This window comes from Pinus tabuliformis, chromosome 5_2, assembly GCF_031772625.1.
Source record: "Pinus tabuliformis cultivar Carrire ecotype Pingquan chromosome 5_2, CPIR1, whole genome shotgun sequence".
NCBI classification, from domain to species: Eukaryota; Viridiplantae; Streptophyta; class Pinopsida; order Pinales; family Pinaceae; genus Pinus; species Pinus tabuliformis.
In genome coordinates, this window is record NC_142306.1 from 555,496,093 (window position 1) to 555,513,301 (window position 17,209).

General features: G+C 40.7%; 1 protein-coding gene across 1 annotated transcript; it reads left to right on the forward strand.

The window, feature by feature from the left end:
- Positions 1–331: 331 nt before the first annotated feature.
- On the forward strand, positions 332–2,307 carry LOC149160166 (uncharacterized). Its single transcript, XM_089433654.1, has 2 exons — positions 332–1,882; positions 1,977–2,307. The coding sequence occupies exon 1, from the start codon at positions 1,438–1,440 to the stop codon at positions 1,768–1,770; it is 333 nt and encodes a 110-aa protein (XP_089289780.1). The 5' UTR covers positions 332–1,437; the 3' UTR covers positions 1,771–1,882; positions 1,977–2,307.
- The last annotated feature ends 14,902 nt before the right edge of the window (positions 2,308–17,209 follow it).

Consider the following 17,209-nt stretch of genomic DNA (forward strand, 5'->3'; position numbering starts at 1 on the left):
GGGCTATTCACTTACTTTTATCAACATTTCTATAGAACATAAAGGCGATATTATGCATAATTGTTATTTTATTCATTATAACATATTTCATCATTTTAGCTTTTGAACTTTAAAATGTTTATGAATTTTATTTAATAATAAAAAACCTTTTTATATGTTTATAAATTTTAAAATAAATATTTATTATTATAATATAGGAATATTAAATATATTATGTTTAATTTTTTTTAATGTGGTTTATAGGTTTTGGAGATTGGTAATTGTTATATTTATGGAATATTTGTATTAAGTAGATTTATATGAAGAGATTGGGCTCAATCATAGAGTGTGACTCAGAGTGTCAAAGAATTGAACCTTTGACTTTTTATTAGCAAAGGTGATTTAACAACAACACTCAACTAATTTAGTGAATTGAACCTATGACCTCTCAATAGCAAAGGTGATTTAACAACAACACTCAACTAATTTAGCGAATTGAACCTATGACCTCTCAATAGCAAAGGTGATTTAACAACAACACTCAACTAATTCAACTTTAGTTTAAAAATATAAATTTATTTATTATAATTCATAGCATTAAATATTTGATTATTTTAATGTCAATATTATTAAATTTTATAAATTAAAAATATTAATTTATTATTAAAAGTTTATTTCAAAAAACACAATGTAATTAAAGTATAATTATGAAATAGAGTGATCTTTTAATAAGAGGGTTTCATGGTGGCGAGGGTTTCTACAACACAAAATATCATAACTCCATAGTCACATTGGCTACGAACACAATTTCTATAAAACCAAGAAGAATCTTCACATATTTTATTATTGATTGGCTATGACAAGGAGAAACGAGTAGCTCGGGAAGGAGGGGTGAAATCCCCCCCTAAAATAACATGGTGATATCCACCCAACAAAAATAATTTGGGGGTCATGGAAACCATCCGGAAATGGCAGCAAGCGGGAAAACCCAGTCCTAGGGGCTCAATGGAAATCCTTACTTTAGGGGAGATGCCTTCCTAAGGTAGTCATTAACCCTAAGTTTGTGATTCCTCCCATTAATTTGGAGGGTTATCATCAACATAGGTAGGACCTGTTAGCTTTGTTGACATTTGGCCCAAAAATGGATCCAAATCACTCCCAAAGTGATGTAGCCCAGCCCACACGGGCCCGCACTTTACACGCAAACTCGCCTTTACACTTGGTCTTCGACTTTTGTGATGTGGTGGATTTGGTTTGTTATACCGGCGGTTGTATGTGATGTGGCAATGGATATTTTTCGTTGGTAAATGGAATGTTTTAATGTGGCATTTATGACCCCGCTACCAGCCTCGGGTTTGATTCCTTCGTTCTCTCTAGCCAAAATGTCTCGGTGGTCCGGTCATTCACGACCCTTCCTCGCTTCTGTGCAGTCTGATGAGGGTTTGAGAGCTCCCCTGTATGGCTCCTCCTCGAACATTTATGGCGGTCTCTGTCCCTTCGTCGGTTGCGGTTGCAAACGTGAACTGGTCTCTTGAGCTTGTCAGTGTGATGGTCTGTGGTTTTCTTCTGTGGCTCGAGCCTGTCAGGGTTCTGGAGGTATGTCTACGCGAGCTCCTTCTTGGTTGTAAGTCCCTCGGCTTTGGTCAATCTTTTAATATTGTGAATGCAGTCCCACTGCTTCTGGTTTCTGTTCGTTTTATGAACTGGTCTTCCTTGCTGTTGGTGATTCGAGCACAGGTACAGGGCGAACAGCTTCAGCAACTATGCACAAGTAACTATTCTTCTCCTTGATTTATCCCTCTCTTCATCTGGTATTGAATCTAACTAGAATGCGCTTTTTGTCTCAGGTTCTGTAAGCTTGTCAGTGGCTCAACTCCTCAGCTTCTCGGTCCAACTGACTCAGGTACGCCAGGGTTTCCATTTGTCCTCTTTTTTTGTTCTTTCCTCCTGATCTTGCCGTAACAATGGCTAACCAAACCCTTGCTTTACCCTTGCAGGTCTATGGTTCGACCTGGGCGCTTGGACTCCTTCGCGATTTTTGGCTCTCGAAGTAACAGTTTTCCTCCTAGTAGGCTCTGGTGCCTAAATCCCGTCAGTTTACAGTCAAGGTCTTATTTTGGTTCTGGTATGGTCAGTCTTTTGTTGTCTGGTAGCTTTATTTGACTCGAGACGTTGTCAATGGAATGTATGTGAACTGGTTTCGGCCTCTGTTTGGGTTATCCGCTATATTCGATAAAAAAAATGAAGAACCGACTCTGTCATGAAACCCTAACCTAGGGTTTGTCCCTCCTGGACGTTGTTGCTTGTCTTTGGTTTACCATGACTGTATTATAATATGGCTTGAATGACAATTTCTGTTACTCGTCTTTGGTGTACAATGACTGGATTATAAATATGGTTTGAACGACAATTTCTGTGGACGTTGTTCTATGTATTTTGTTTAATTATAAAAACTTGGAAAAGTTACCAGGATTACCTGTGTCTGTTTCTGTCACTTTGTTCCACTGTAATTCTACGGGAGATCTAGTCCTCACGCTCCCCAACTGGTATGCCTTCGTTCTGTTGTATCGTGCGAATGCTTTCACGAATTTCTGCTTGTTGAAAATGTCGGGAATTGTGATCTGCAGTGGTTAATTGTAGTACGCTAGAATTGTTTTAACTTACACAGCAAATGAAAAAGAATATAACATTATAATACAGAAATAGGCAATGAATCAGATGGACTGTCTCTGCAAATGAAATCTGTCTTTTTCCTTCTTTATTTCTCTGTTCCAGAATTGCTGAACCCTGTCTTTGTCTTACATTTCTGCCTTTATACATTGAGATTACAGTTAATTAAACTGTCTTGGGTTTCGGTTAGACAGTCATGCTATGGTTGACATTACAAGATTCTGATTAGACAGTTTTGTCTTTTTTTTTCCTTCTAAATTAACAGATCAGTTCGTAACTACAGCTTTATTATTGTTTAGATCATAACAACCCTAACTGTCTATTTAACCTTGAATTAGTCATAACATCTTTAAAGAAACAAAAACAAATTAAACTCCTATCTCATGACTCATAACCTATAATAAAAAAAGAAATCCAGACAACTAACAACCTTCCAACCTGGCTAAGACAGAACCCGATCATGGTGAGCTAGATGCTCCTGCATCAGGCTTCCGGGGCAAAAACAAAATCATGGCTCTGGTCCATGAGCTTCTCGACAAAAGTACTGACATGTTCGATCTGCCTGGCATCAAGCCACGAACTGTCCTCAATTGGACGGTTCTTCCACTTGACCAGGTATTGTAAGTATTCTTTCCGCTGAGTTCGTTTAGCCACCTAAGTTTCGAGAATGCTCTCGATCTTGTGAGGTTGAACGTAAGGCATCTGTCTCTTCCAAGCTTCTCCTTCGTCCTGGGTATTCCGTGTGGGTCATGTGGTTCCATCTTCTTCCTTCTCCTCTAGGTCAGTTGTGTAGGGAAATAGGTCTGCTACACTAAAAATAGGCGAAATGCCTATTCCTGGTGGCAACTGGATCTCATAGGCATTTGCTGAAAACTTCCGTAGGATTCTGCAAGGTCCTATCTTCTTGTACTTTAATTTGTTGTACACACCTTTAGGAAAACGTTCCTTGCGCAAATATGCGAGGACTTCATCTCCTACATTGTATTGTACCTCCCTTCTTTGCAAATCTACTTGTTGTTTGTACTTTAAGCTGCTGTCCTGCAATTTAAGTTTCACCTGTTCATGCAAATCCCTCATCGTGTTAGCGAAATCTTCTTCGTTTGCGCTTCGCCTTTCTTGCAATCTAAGATCCCGCAGTTCATGCACTCCATGACGATGCATGCCGTACAGGATTTGGAAAGGGCTCAAGCCTATGTTGCGGTTAGGTGAATCGTTGTAAGCGAATTCTGCCTGCACCAGCACTCGATCCCACATCCGCGAATTCTCTCCCACTAGACTTCGTAGCATATTCCCTAAACTCCTGTTTACAACTTCTGTTTGTCCGTCCGTCTGTAGATGGTAAGCAGAATTGTAACTCAGCTGAGTATCCATCTTCTTCCACAGGGTACGCCAAAAATGTCCCGTAAACTTCACGTCCCTGTCTGACAGGATGGATCTGGGTAATCTGTGTATCCTGACGATCTCATTAAAAAACAAGTGAGCCACGTGGGTGGCATCACTGGTTTTCCTGCAAGGGATAAAATGTGCCATTTTTTAGAATCTGTCCACCACTACCATTACCGAATCGTATCCTCGTTGTGTCTTAGGTAGGCCTAAGACGAAGTCCAAGCTGACTGAGTCCCACGGTCTTCCTGGAACGGGTAACGGTGTATACAGTCCTGCGTTCTGACTGTGACCCTTTGCTAACTGGCACACTTTGCATCTGGCTACGAATTTCCGCACATCCCTCTGCGTCCTTGGCCAAAAGTAAAAGTGTTTGAGTTGCTCGAGTGTTTTATCCACGCCGAAATGCCCAGCCAAACCTCCGCTATGCTTTTCTCGAATAACGTTCTCCCTCATCGAGCAGTCAGGTATGCATAGTTGTCCCCCCTTGAACAGCAACTTCTCCTGCAAATTGTAATCTAACCAAGGGCTGTTATCCCTCACCAAGGGGTTCTGGCATGCCTCATAGGCCTCCTTAAAGTCTGCATCCGTCTGGTACAAATCTCGTAAGTGCTCAAACTCTAGCACTTGCATAGTGCTTTCCTGCAGAAGTAGAGTTTTCCTACTCAGCGCATCCGCTACTTTATTAGCTTGCCCGCTAATATGTTTCAATACGAAATTGAAACTCTGCAGATACTCCACCCATTTGGCGTGTTTGTGGTTCAGTTTGTGCTGCTGCATTACATACTGTAGTGCAGAATTATCTGAAAACAACACGAATTCATTTCCCAATAAATAATGCCTCCAATGTTTTAATGCCTGTACCACAACATAGAACTCCTTATCATACGATGAGTATTTCTGTCTACTCTCATTCAGCTTCTCGCTGAAAAATGCTACAGGCTTATCCTCCTGACTGAGAACAGCTCCAATTGCTGTCCCGCTGGCATCACAGCGAACCTGAAACAACTTCTGGAAATCTGGTAGTCTCAGGATCGGCCTCTGAGTAATCTTTCTCTTTAACAACTGGAAACTTCTCTCTGCTGCTTCTGTCCATCGAAAAGGTTGGCTGGCCTTTTTTATGGTGTCTATCATTGGCACACAAATTTCGCTGAAATTCTTTATAGATTTCCTATAAAAGCTTGCTAATCTGTGAAAGCTACGTACCTCAAATAAATTTTTTGGAGATGGCCAATTCACTATTGTTGCCACCTTCTTCGGATCCATCTTCAGTTCATTCTCTGCTATTACAAACCCCAAATAAATTAATTCCTTCTGCAGAAAAGTACATTTCTTCAAGTTTATCAGCGGTTTATTCTGTTGTAACTTCTCCAGCACCTTACGCACATGTTGAAGGTGTTCTTCTCTTGTCCTACTGAAAATAAGGATGTTGTCGGGCCAGGGTAACTCTAGAATAGGCAAAAGAAAAACTGATATGTAATTTCATTAGAGAACTATTGATTATATACAAAAAGGAGACGGAACAGTTCATCTTCTTGATGACTGTTCACGTTCCAGTTCACCCATCCGTTGAGGATTAGGTGTCAACATTCCCCCCCTTAATCTGAAGGGATGTTGGTGAGTCCAAGCATCATTCTGAATCTTTCAAGCTTTTCTCTTCCAAGCGCTTTGGTGAAGATGTCTGCAATTTGCTTGTTTGTGGAACAATGACGGAGATGGATTGTTTTGGTCTCAACATGATGTCGGATCAGATGATATTTAGTATTGATGTGCTTAGTACGATCATGGAACTTTGGGTTCTTGGCCAACTTTATTGCAGAGGTGTTATCAATCATGAGTGGAGTTGATTGTATTTGTTTTACCTGCAAATCTTCAAGAATTTTCCTGAGCCACACAATTTCTTTCATTGCTTCAGCTGCTGCCACGTATTCTGCTTCTTTTGTGGAATCTGCTGGTACTGATTTTTTGCGTGATCTCCAGGAGACAGCTCCTGATCCAAGACTCATAGCATATCCTGAAGTAGATACCCCAGTTTCTTTGTCTCCATCGAAGTCTGAATCAGAGTATCCAATCAAGTTGAAGTCGTCCACCTGTGTATACTTGATTCCAAGGTCTTGAGTTCCCTTCAAGTACCTTAGAACTCTTTTTGCAGCAGACCAATGTCACTCACAAGGCTTTTTCATAAACCTGGAGAGGATTCCAACAACAAATGAAATGTCTGGTCTGGTAGTAGTGAGGTAGATGAGACTTCCTACAAGCTGTCTATACTTTGTTGCATCCTCAAATTTCTTTCCTTCAATAGATGTGAGCTTCAAGTTTTGTTCCATTGGAGTAGAAAGAGGATTGCACTCTGTCATGCCAAATCTGTTTAACAAATGTCCAATGTATTTCTTTTGAGAAAGAAATATGGATTTTGGATGTTGGGTTACTTCAATGCCAAGATAGTAATGAACATAGCCCAAATCAGTCATTTCAAAACTTTTTCCTAATTCTTTCTTTATGGATGCAATATAGCTTTCATTGTTCCCTGTCATTAAAAGATCATCTACATATACCACAAGATATACAACTGTTTTGCCAACTTTCTTGACAAATAAAGTTGCATCATCAAGATCAAAATGTTTGAAGTTGAGTTTCAGAAGATGCTCAGTTAGTTTTTCATACCAGGCTCGTGGTGCTTGTTTGAGGCCATACAAGGATTTCATAAGTTTGCATACTTTGTGTTCATGTCCTTTCACAGCAAATCCTTCAGGCTGGGACATAAAAACATTCTCTTTTAGATCTCCATTCAAGAATGTAGTTTTTACATCCATTTGATGGACTTTCCAACCGTTCTGAGCAGCTAGTGCAAAGAGTGTCTGGATGGTGGCCCATTTTGCTGTGGGGGAAAAAGTTTCCTCATAATCGACCCCTTCCTTCTGTGCAAAACCTTTTTCCACAAGCCTAGCTTTGTGCTTGTCAAGTGATCCATCAGCTTTGTACTTGTTCTTGTAGACCCACTTGCAGCCAATTGGTTTGGTTCCAAATGGAGGATCAACCAGCTTCCAAGTGCCATTCTTTATGAGGGCATCATACTCCTTTTGCATCGCTTCTTTCCATTCATCATGAGAAGCAGCTTCTTTGAAGGAAGTTGGTTCAAAATCTGTAGACAAGTTCAATTCACAATCATAAGTAACATCCATATCAACAGGTGAATTAGAGTTATCTACATCACCTCCATCTTGTCGGTTTGTATTTCTGGTTCCTGTTTTTCCAATTTCATCAGGATGAACACTTTCAAGTGTCTTTGTCAGCCACTTTGGGGGACCTTTCTGAGATGGTCCAGGCTGCTCTGTTGATTGAGTTGGGACTGAATCAAGATTGAGTCTCCCAATTCTATCAATTACATCACTTAAAGGATCATCCGGTGTTGGAGTTTTATGCAAGGGAGATTGTTCTTCAGAAGAAGATTCCATATGTTGATCTAGTATAGGAATCCCCCCTTCAAGATGTGGAATCTGATTCTCAAACTCTTGAAATGATTTCGTTTTTGTGAATCTATCCAAGCGATCAAGTTGCCGCTCAACAACACTGTCAGATTTGGATGATTCAAGAAAAATGACATCTCTAGATACAACAAACTTTTTATTTACTTCATCATAGAGACGATATGCTTTAGAGGTGTTTGAATACCCCAGGAAGATACACTTACTACTTCTAGCACCAAGTTTGTTTCTATGTACCTTTGGTATTAAATCATAACAGGTGGAACCAAAGATCCTGAGATGTTTTATTGAAGGAACATGTCCATACCATAATTCATAAGGAGTCTTGTTTCTTATAGCACTAGATGGACATCTATTCTTTATATATGCAGCACATAGAACAACATCAACCCAAAACATTATCTTTACATTTTTGAAGAAAAGCATGGATCGGACCATATTCAAAATTGTCCTATTCATTCTTTCTGCTACACCATTCTATTGGGGATTATAAGGTACAGTTGTTTGATGTTTGATCCCATGTTGGCGAAGATAGTTTTCAAATTCATTTGATGCATATTCTTTTCCATTATCAGTGCGAATAGACCCAATATGAGATTGTGCATCATTTTCAATCCACTTATGAAAATTCTTGAATGTTTGAAAAGCATCAGATTTGTTCTTCAATAAATAAACCCAACACATTCTGGTGTAATCATCAATAAATGTCTTGATATATTTATTTCCATTTGCAGAAGGAACAGGCATTGGACCATATAAATCTGAATGAATGAGTTCAAGCTTCCTATGTGCTCTTGAATGTGAATCATGAAAAGACTGTTTGCTATGCTTTCCTAGAATGCAAGCATCACATTGCTTATGTTTTCTAGGAATTGTAGGCAAACCAGCAACACCATTTTTCTTCAACAAGCGGAGACTATCATAGTTTAAATGTCCAAATCTAGCATGCCATAATAAACTTGACGCAAGTGTACCTTCTTCATGATGAGAAATATATGAGAAATGTTGTGCATGAGCAGAGGTTCCTTGCAGTTTAAGAAGTCTTTCTTCTTCTATACCCCTCATGACAGGTGAGTGGTCAGATGCCTTTCTTACCTCAAGCTTTCCATCAAACATATGAATGGAGTGACCTTGCTGGCGGATGTGGACCAGGGACAACAAGTTTCTCTTGAGCTGTGGGAGATATAGAACATGATCCAGAAGAAAGTCTGGAAGACCAGGCAGTTTAAGCTTGATTGTGCCAAGCCCTGATGGCTTGATTTTTGACTGATTTGCAAAGTATACTGCTCCATCAACATTGTCAGTGAAATCTTCAAAAAAATCTTTCCTATGAGTCATATGACAGGTTTCTCCTGAATCAAGCAACCAATCATTTTTCGAAGAAGCAAGTGAAGCATTAAACAAATCTTCATTTACTCCAATGTTACATTGTGCCTCAATATAGTGAGCGGATTCAGGTGCTTTACCTTTGTCTGTGTCATCAGTTTTACCTTTATGCTGATTTCTTCTCTGCTCAATTTTGTCCCATGGTAGCTTGCATGTAGAACATCATGTGATCCATTTCGTTTGCAGCGAATGCAATGCAGATCTGCTTTTTCTTCTTGAGAATGTCTTCCCCCCCTGCCTCTGAAGTATCTTTCTCTTCCTCTTCGTCCACCTCTTCCTCCTGTCGAATCTTGAGCAGGATGCTTTTCTTTATGAGCAAGGAAAACAGTCTCTTCAGAAGATTCAGGGACTGTTTTCTTTCCAAAGGCTTTCTCTCTTTCAGAAAACTTTTTCACAAGAGACTCAAAGGTTATGTCTTTAAGATTTCCATTTGCTTGTAAAGACTCAAGATAATTGGAGTAGGTAGGATAGAGTGCTTTGAGAAAGGCAATAAGAGAGATATCCAGCTCAACCTTAGTGGATTTAATATCATGCATTATAGACTTTATTTAAGATGTAAGAGCAAGGGGATCATTATCTTTCAGTTCAAGAGTGAAGAGTTTAATCATGAGCTGAACAACTTCAAGTGCAGAATGTGAATCATAGAGTTCTTTCAGCTTTTGTAAAGCTTCAAAGGCAGTGGAATAGGATGAAATATGACGACTTACTTCTTCATTTACAGATGTTGCGATCCATGCATAGGCTTTGTTGTTCTTGTTTTCCCAAATGACAAGTTCTTTATTTGATGTACGCTGCACAGGGTCTTTGTCTTCTTCTCCGACACACACTCCTTTCCACAACTCATTGTAGATGAGGGTGTGTTTTACCATCCGAGACCATTCAAAATAGTTCTCCTTGCCAGTGAGAACTATTCCTACCATAGAAATGATTGAATGCATTCTGTAAAAAAAATACTTCTGCTAAAAAACTTCTGCTGATAAGAAATTTCTGCTGATAAAAAAAACTTCTACTGATGTACAGTGAAATTGTACTCAAAAAAGGGCAAATACTTTACTGTTTCTTCAAAGCCCTCCAAAGATCCTCACCATATTACATATGTATAGACTACGCATTCAAAACTCAAACGCTGGTTAATGTAACCACAGTGCACACATATATACAGCGTTAGTGCACATATAAAGCACCGCCATCTCAGATAAAAGGAACACCGCATATAAAGTGATCATAAAAAATTTTAATGTATTGTAAATACACCAGCATGCAATCAACGCACATACAATCTCAGTTTAGCAGCAGAATCTATTACTGTAAACGCACTTGTTTTTCTACAAGTCCGAAAGGACTTCTCCACAGAACCGAATCACCACAGGACCAAAATCTGAAAGAGATCCTCGCAACACCTAATCACCACATGATCAAATTTTGAGGAAGACTATTGCACATCCAAGCCTTGCTACTGATCCAACAACTTAATGTACGCATTTTTCATAAATTTCACACAGGAAGATGGGTAGTCAAAGGTTCATACAGCCACATGTACAGTGTTAAGTTGACTTGACTTTTGTTGTCAACACACTGCATCTCTGCGCCATTCAACTGTTCTTGAACAAAAGCGACATCAATTCATTCACATGCACTCTACCCAATAACTATTTCTTCATCACACAAAAACGACTTCTCAAATTCTGCCAGCCTCAACTCGCAGATTCCATCACTCCACAAAATACAAACTGCGTCTCATACGAGATGAAAGAAACAATATATATGTCAGACAATACAGCCACAGGTTCGAAGCAGATTCGAGACTTTTCAATAGTTTGAAAATTAACTAGGTCATAAGTCCAAAACTTTTCCACAGGTGACAGGTCTGAGACAACAACTCCCAAGGGGCCGAGAACTTCAGCCACGACAAATTTATAAAATGTGGAGCCTCCGGTGTAAAATGGTATTCGATTCATATAAAATCGAGCACGCCTTTTACACAAACTCTGATAACAGGTATGGCGTTTTCGAGGCAGCGGGATTCAATGCAAGGCTCTCAGAATGTTAGTGAACTCACGAGGAACTCAATGAGGTGCAGAGAACGATTTTGGACATAGAACAATTTCAGAATTCGGTCACGAGGAACTCAATGAGGTGCAGAGAATCACGCAGAGGAATGTTGGAACGATTTTGGACAGAGCAGGTGAGAGACAAGCGTTGTCACGCAGAGGAACGCTAGAACGATTTTGGACAGAGCAGGTGTGGTAGATTGACATAGCCATTTGAGGACAGAGCGCTGGCAGAGGCAGGGGTGTTACAATGAATGCAATTACACTAGAGGAGAGAGCGTTGGCAGAGGTAGAGGAGTTACAAGGCACGCCAGAAAAAAAGGGACCTGGACCTGTGCTCTGATACCATGTCAGGCCAGGGTAACTCCAGAATAGGCAGAAGAAAAACTGATATGTAATTTCATTAGAGAACTATTGATTATATACAAAAAGAAGACGGAACAGTTCATCTTCTTGATGACTGTTCACGTTCCAGTTCACCCATCCGTTGAGGATTAGGTGTCAACAGATGTCATCCAAGTAAACTATTACGAACTTCCCAATATACTCCTTCAACATCTCATTCATTAACCTCATGAATGTATTAGGCGCGTTACTCAGCCCAAATGGCATGACCAGCCATTCGTACAGCCCCTCATTCGTCTTAAAGGTTGTCTTCCATTCGTCCACCTCTCATATCTGAATCTGATGGTACCCGCTTTTCAAGTCTATCTTCGAGAAATAAGCTGCCCCGCTTAAACAATCCATCATATCATCCATCCGTGGCAATGGGAACCTGTACCGGATGGTGATTTTATTGATGGCCCGTGAGTCGGTGCACATTCGCCATTCTCCTCCCTCCTTGGGAATGAGGACCGTTGGAACAGCACAAGGGCTTAAGCTCTCCCTTATCAATCCTTTGTCCAATAGCTCTTGCACCTGTTTCCTAATTTCTTCATTGTCCTTGGGGCTCATTCGGTGTGTCGCTTTGTTTGGAAAACTGGCTCCAGGTATGAAGTCAATGTGATGACTTATGCTCCGTTTGGGGGGTAACTTGTCTGGCAAGTCATCTACAACTATGTCTGTAAACTCGTCCAACATTTGTTGGATCTCTCTGGGAAAATCTGATATTTCTATATGCAACAAGATTGTCCTTGCTTTCTTTACCACTGCATAACCTACCTCACTTTCCTCCACCTATTTTAAAAATTGTTTGCCACTGACCAACAATGTTCTTGGTTCATTAGTCTCTGCTATCCCTTCTTCTTTGATGGGTACAAGCGTATGCTTGATTCCATCCTTCACAAATTTATAACAATTCGTCAATCCATCGTGGACCACTTTTCTATCGTACTGCCAAGGACTGCCCAGCAATATGTGACATACATCCATTGGCATGATGTCACAAACAACTTTGTCCTTGTATCTGCCTATCTAAAACTCAACCTCGCTCTGTTCATCCACCAGCAACTGATGGCCTTTTTGCAGCCACGAAACTCTGTAGGGGTTAGGATGCTTCGAGCGTTTCAACTCCAATTTTTCTACCATCTCTGTAGACACTAAATTGTTAGTACTACCGTTGTCTATAATTAATTTACAGCACTTACCTCGCGATTTACAAACTGTTCTGAACAAAGCCTTCCGCTGCGTTTGTTCAGTGATCTCTTTAACTGGTTTCAACAGCACCTTGTGCAGCACCAAAGCTTCTCCCATCTCTGGAGAATTCTCTGATTCTTGGGGAGGTGTTGCTGCCTCTTCTGAGTGCGTAGATCTGCTTCTAGACATTCAAATGAGCGGTGCCCCCATTTATGACACCTATAACATTGATAACCAGCCCCTCTACCTCAACCATTTCCCCTGCCTCGCTGGGATGACCTACCACCTCTTGCGCTGTCACTTCTATCTGCTGATTCGGAAGCTTTAGAACTACTGGCTTGCTCATTGTTGTTAGCAGTTTGGCTCCTGCCATAGGACTGGCCTTTCCCTCTGCTGGCCCTCGTCCTCTCCGGGCATTCTGCCTTATGGTAGTTTTCTCCTCGGCCTTTATCGCACTCTGATACGCCTCTTTAGTGTTGTTCGAAGATAAAATATTGATTTCATCCAAAATATCTAACCTCAATCCATTAACATACCTGGATGTTCTTTCTGTTGTATCCTCTGTATATTCGGCCCGCAAATTCACTCGATATAACTCCTTCGTATACTATTTTACCGTCAATCCTTTATGTCTCAGATTTTGCACCTGCATGTGCAACGCAATCTGATAGTCCCTCGGCAGAAATCTGCCCTTTAACTTGGCCACCATCCTTGACCAGGTTTTAATCGGCGCCTTGTTCAACCTTTTCCTCTCATTCTGAACACTATCCCACCATAGGGCTGCGTGTCCCTTCAATTTTGTCGCAGTGAATTTAACTCTGCGGTCTTCGCTGACTTCCTCGCACTCGAAATACTTATCCATCTCACTGATCCAATCTAACAAAACTTCGATAGACAAGCTGCCATCATACGTCGGGAATTCTGGCTTGGGTTTACTGCTCGCTATTAAAATAGATCTCAATAGTATCACTTCTGCAGATTCACCTTCTAGTCCATCTGCTGCTACTTCAACTTCCTCTTCACTGTCATCACCTATTTCCAAATCTCTTTGTCTACCTGCCTCTACTGCCTCCAAATGGGCAGCAAGAATTCTGATCTCCTCTCTCAATCCTTCTTCTGCCAATCTTCTAGCACCTCTGCCACGACCTCGTCTTCCTCTCTCCATTCCTCCTACTAACATAAAAAGTTGCTCTGATACCACTCTAATGTAGCCCAGCCCACATGGGCCCGCACTTTACACGTAAGCTCGCCTTTACACTTGGTCTTCGACTTTTGTGATGTGGTGGATTTGGTTTTTTATGCCGGTGGTTGTATGTGATGTGGCAATGGATATTTTTTGTTGGTAAATGGAATGTTTTAATGTGGAATTTATGACCCCGCTACTAGCCTCGGGTTTGACTCCTTCGTTCGCTCTAGCCAAAATTTCTCGGTGGTCCGGTCATCCGCGACCCTTCCCCGCTTCTGTGCAGTCTGATGAGGGTTTGAGAGCTCCCCTGTATGGCTCCTCCTCGAACGTTTATGGTGGTCTCTGTCCCTTCATCGGTTGCGGTTGCAAACGTGAAGTGGTCTCTTGAGCTTGTCAGTGTGATGGTCTATGGTTTTCGTCTGTGACTCGAGCCTGTCAGGGTTCTGGAGGTATGTCTGCGCGAGCTCCTTCTTGGTTGTAAGTCCCTCGGCTTTGGTCAATCTTTTAATATTGTGAATGCAGTCCCACTGCTTCTAGTTTCTGTTCGTTTTATGAACTGGTCTTCCTTGTTGTTGGTGATTCGAGCACAGGTACAGAGCGAACAGCTTCGGAAACTATGCACAGGTAACTATTCTTCTCCTTGATTTATCCCTCTCTTCATCTGGTATTGAATCTAACCAGAATGCGCCTTCTGTCTTAGGTTCTGTAAGCTTGTCAGTGGCTCAACTCCTCAGCTTCTTGGTCCAACTGACTCAGATACGCTAGGGTTTCCATTTGTCCTCTTTTTTTGTTCTTTCCTCCTAATCTTGCTATAATAATGGCTAACCAAACCCTTGCTTTACCCTTGCAGGTCTGTGGTTCGACCTGGGCGCTTGGACTCCTTCACGATTTTTGGCTCTCGAAGTAACAGTTTTCCTCCTTGTAGGCTCTGGTGCCTAATTCCCGTCAGTTTATAGTCAGGGTCTTATTTTGGTTCTAGTATGGTCGGTCTTTTGTTGTCTGGTGGTTTTATTTGACTCGAGACGCTGTCAATGGAAGGTATGTGAACTGGTTTCGGCCTCTGTTTGGGTTCTCCACTATTCGATAAAAAAAAAAAGAACCGACTCTATCATGAAACCCTAACCTAGGGTTTGTCCCTCCTGGATGTTGTTGCTTGTCTTTGGTTTACCATGACTGTATTATAGTATGGCTTGAATGACAATTTTTGTTACTCATCTGTGGTGTACAATGACTGGATTATAAATATTGTTTGAATGACAATTTCTGTGGACGTTGTTCTATGTATTTTGTTTAATTATAAAAACTTGGAAAATTTACCAGGATTACCTATGTCTATTTCTGTCACTTTGTTCCACTGTAATTCTACGGGAGATCTAGTCCTCATGCTCCCCAACTGGTATGCCTTTGTTCTGTTGTATCATGCGAATGCTTTCACAAATTTCTGCTTGTTGAAAATGTCGGGAATTGTGATCTGTAGTGGTTAATTGTAGTACATTGGAATTGTTTTAACTTACATAGCAAATGAAAAAGAATATAACATTATAATACAGAAATAGGCAATGAATTAGATGGACTATCTCTGCAAATGAAATCTATCTTTTTCTTTCTTTATTTCTTTGTTCCAGAATTGCTGAACCCTATCTCTGTCTTACATTTCTTACTTTATACATTAAGATTACAGTTAATTAAACTGTCTTGGGTTTCATTTAGACAGTCATGCTATGGTTGACATTGCAAGATTCTGATTAGACAGTTTTGTCTTTTTTTCTTTCTAAATTAACAGATCAGCTCGTAACTATAGCTTTATTATTGTTTAGATCATAACAACCCTAACTGTCTATTTAACCTTGAATTAGTCATAACATCTTTAAAGAAACAAAAACAAATTAAACTCCTATCTCATGACTCATAACCTATAATAAAAAAAACAATCCAGACAACTAACAACCTTCCAACCTGGCTGAGACTGAACTCGGTCATGTTGAGCTAGATGCTCCTGCATCACAAAGTCTCCAAAGTTTGCTTAAAATCATGCAAATGGATCCAAATATGCTCCAAATTGCTCCCTAAGTCTTCAAAAGTGCTTAAGATCATCTAAAGATCCAAACAAGCAAGGGAGGAGAGCCCTTGGAAGGACAGAAATGCACTATCGGGAGTCTAAACACTTCAAAATCATGAAAAACCATGTATCAGAGGCTTAAAACTCAAGAATGCACAGCAGCCGTTAGATCTGGCCGATCAACGGCCCATATCTAAGCGGAAAATCGCAAATCAGTGATCGCAGGTAGTGGCAATCACCATTGGACACCGCCGATTAGTGATCGCTGATGATCGGATCGGCGAGTCGCAATCGGTGGTATTGGCGCAGACAATATGGAAGTTGCGACTGTGATCGGCGGTTAAATGTGGACCGTCGATCATGCACGCAAATCGACGTCCCACGTTACATCATCGGATTGCTATTGGCGGAAACCATGGGGTAGGGCCTTTGCATATACATATGGGCGACCTGATAGCTGGACCCGATGACATTATATATGATGTTTTATAATATTTGAAGTCCGCGGATTGGCCATTTTTAATGTATTTCGTGTATTTTCGTTATATAACGAAAATACGAAGGGAGCCTTGGGGCAGTGCGATTGCTTTGAAGCCTGAACGCGAAAGGGTATGGGAAGTAAAATATATATTATTTAAAATCCGCCAAAGCCCATTTTTCGATGTATTTTTGTGTTTTCATTATTTAAACGAAATACAAAGGGAACCATAGGACAGGCCGAGTGTGACTTGCAGTGGCGACATGGACGGACACAATGGGTTTCGAAATAGAAATGAATATATTTTCAAGTCCGCCAAAGCATTTTTCATGCATTTTTAGTGTTTTTTGCGTATTTCATAATACGAGGAAAATACACAGAAGACAGCTTTTTGCAACTTGCGATGGCGACAAGGGTGGACCCGAGAGATTAATAAACTATTTTTGAGGACTTTTGAAGTCCAAAATACACAGAGAAGGCGGGATTTATCAGTGATTGCAACGTTTTCTATGTAAATACAGGAAACAGTCAAAGGAAACCTTTAAAGGGATTACAGAGGTCGAAGATCCATTCCACCACATGGCAAAGTCAGGGAAGAGGGTTGCCAAAAAATAGAGGTCGGAAAGGGAATAAAAGGGGCCACAAAGCAACACAGCACGACACAGCCACAACAATAAACATTGTGGGGCATCTCTTGCACGAGAGAGCTCCCAGATAGTGTAGCAAGCTACCCAAAATATCTGAATGCGGTTATTCTTCTGTCAGAAGAAGAAACCTCCGAGCCCATGCTTGCCTAGAGGGCATCAAAGTTGTTAACAAGACAGATCAAATAGATTGAGACCTCTCGAGCCTTAAAAGGCTTGAGAGCATTGTAAAAAGCTATAAATATCTTAAAACTAGATATAACAAGGGTTCAAACTTCTAGAGATTGTTCCTCCTCTGTTTCTTCAAGCTTCT

What these genes read in the sequence shown, in the direction of transcription:
- LOC149160166 (XM_089433654.1), top strand. Translation starts at nt 1,438, where the DNA reads ATGGCTCCTCCTCGAACATTTATGGCGGTCTCTGTCCCTTCGTCGGTT.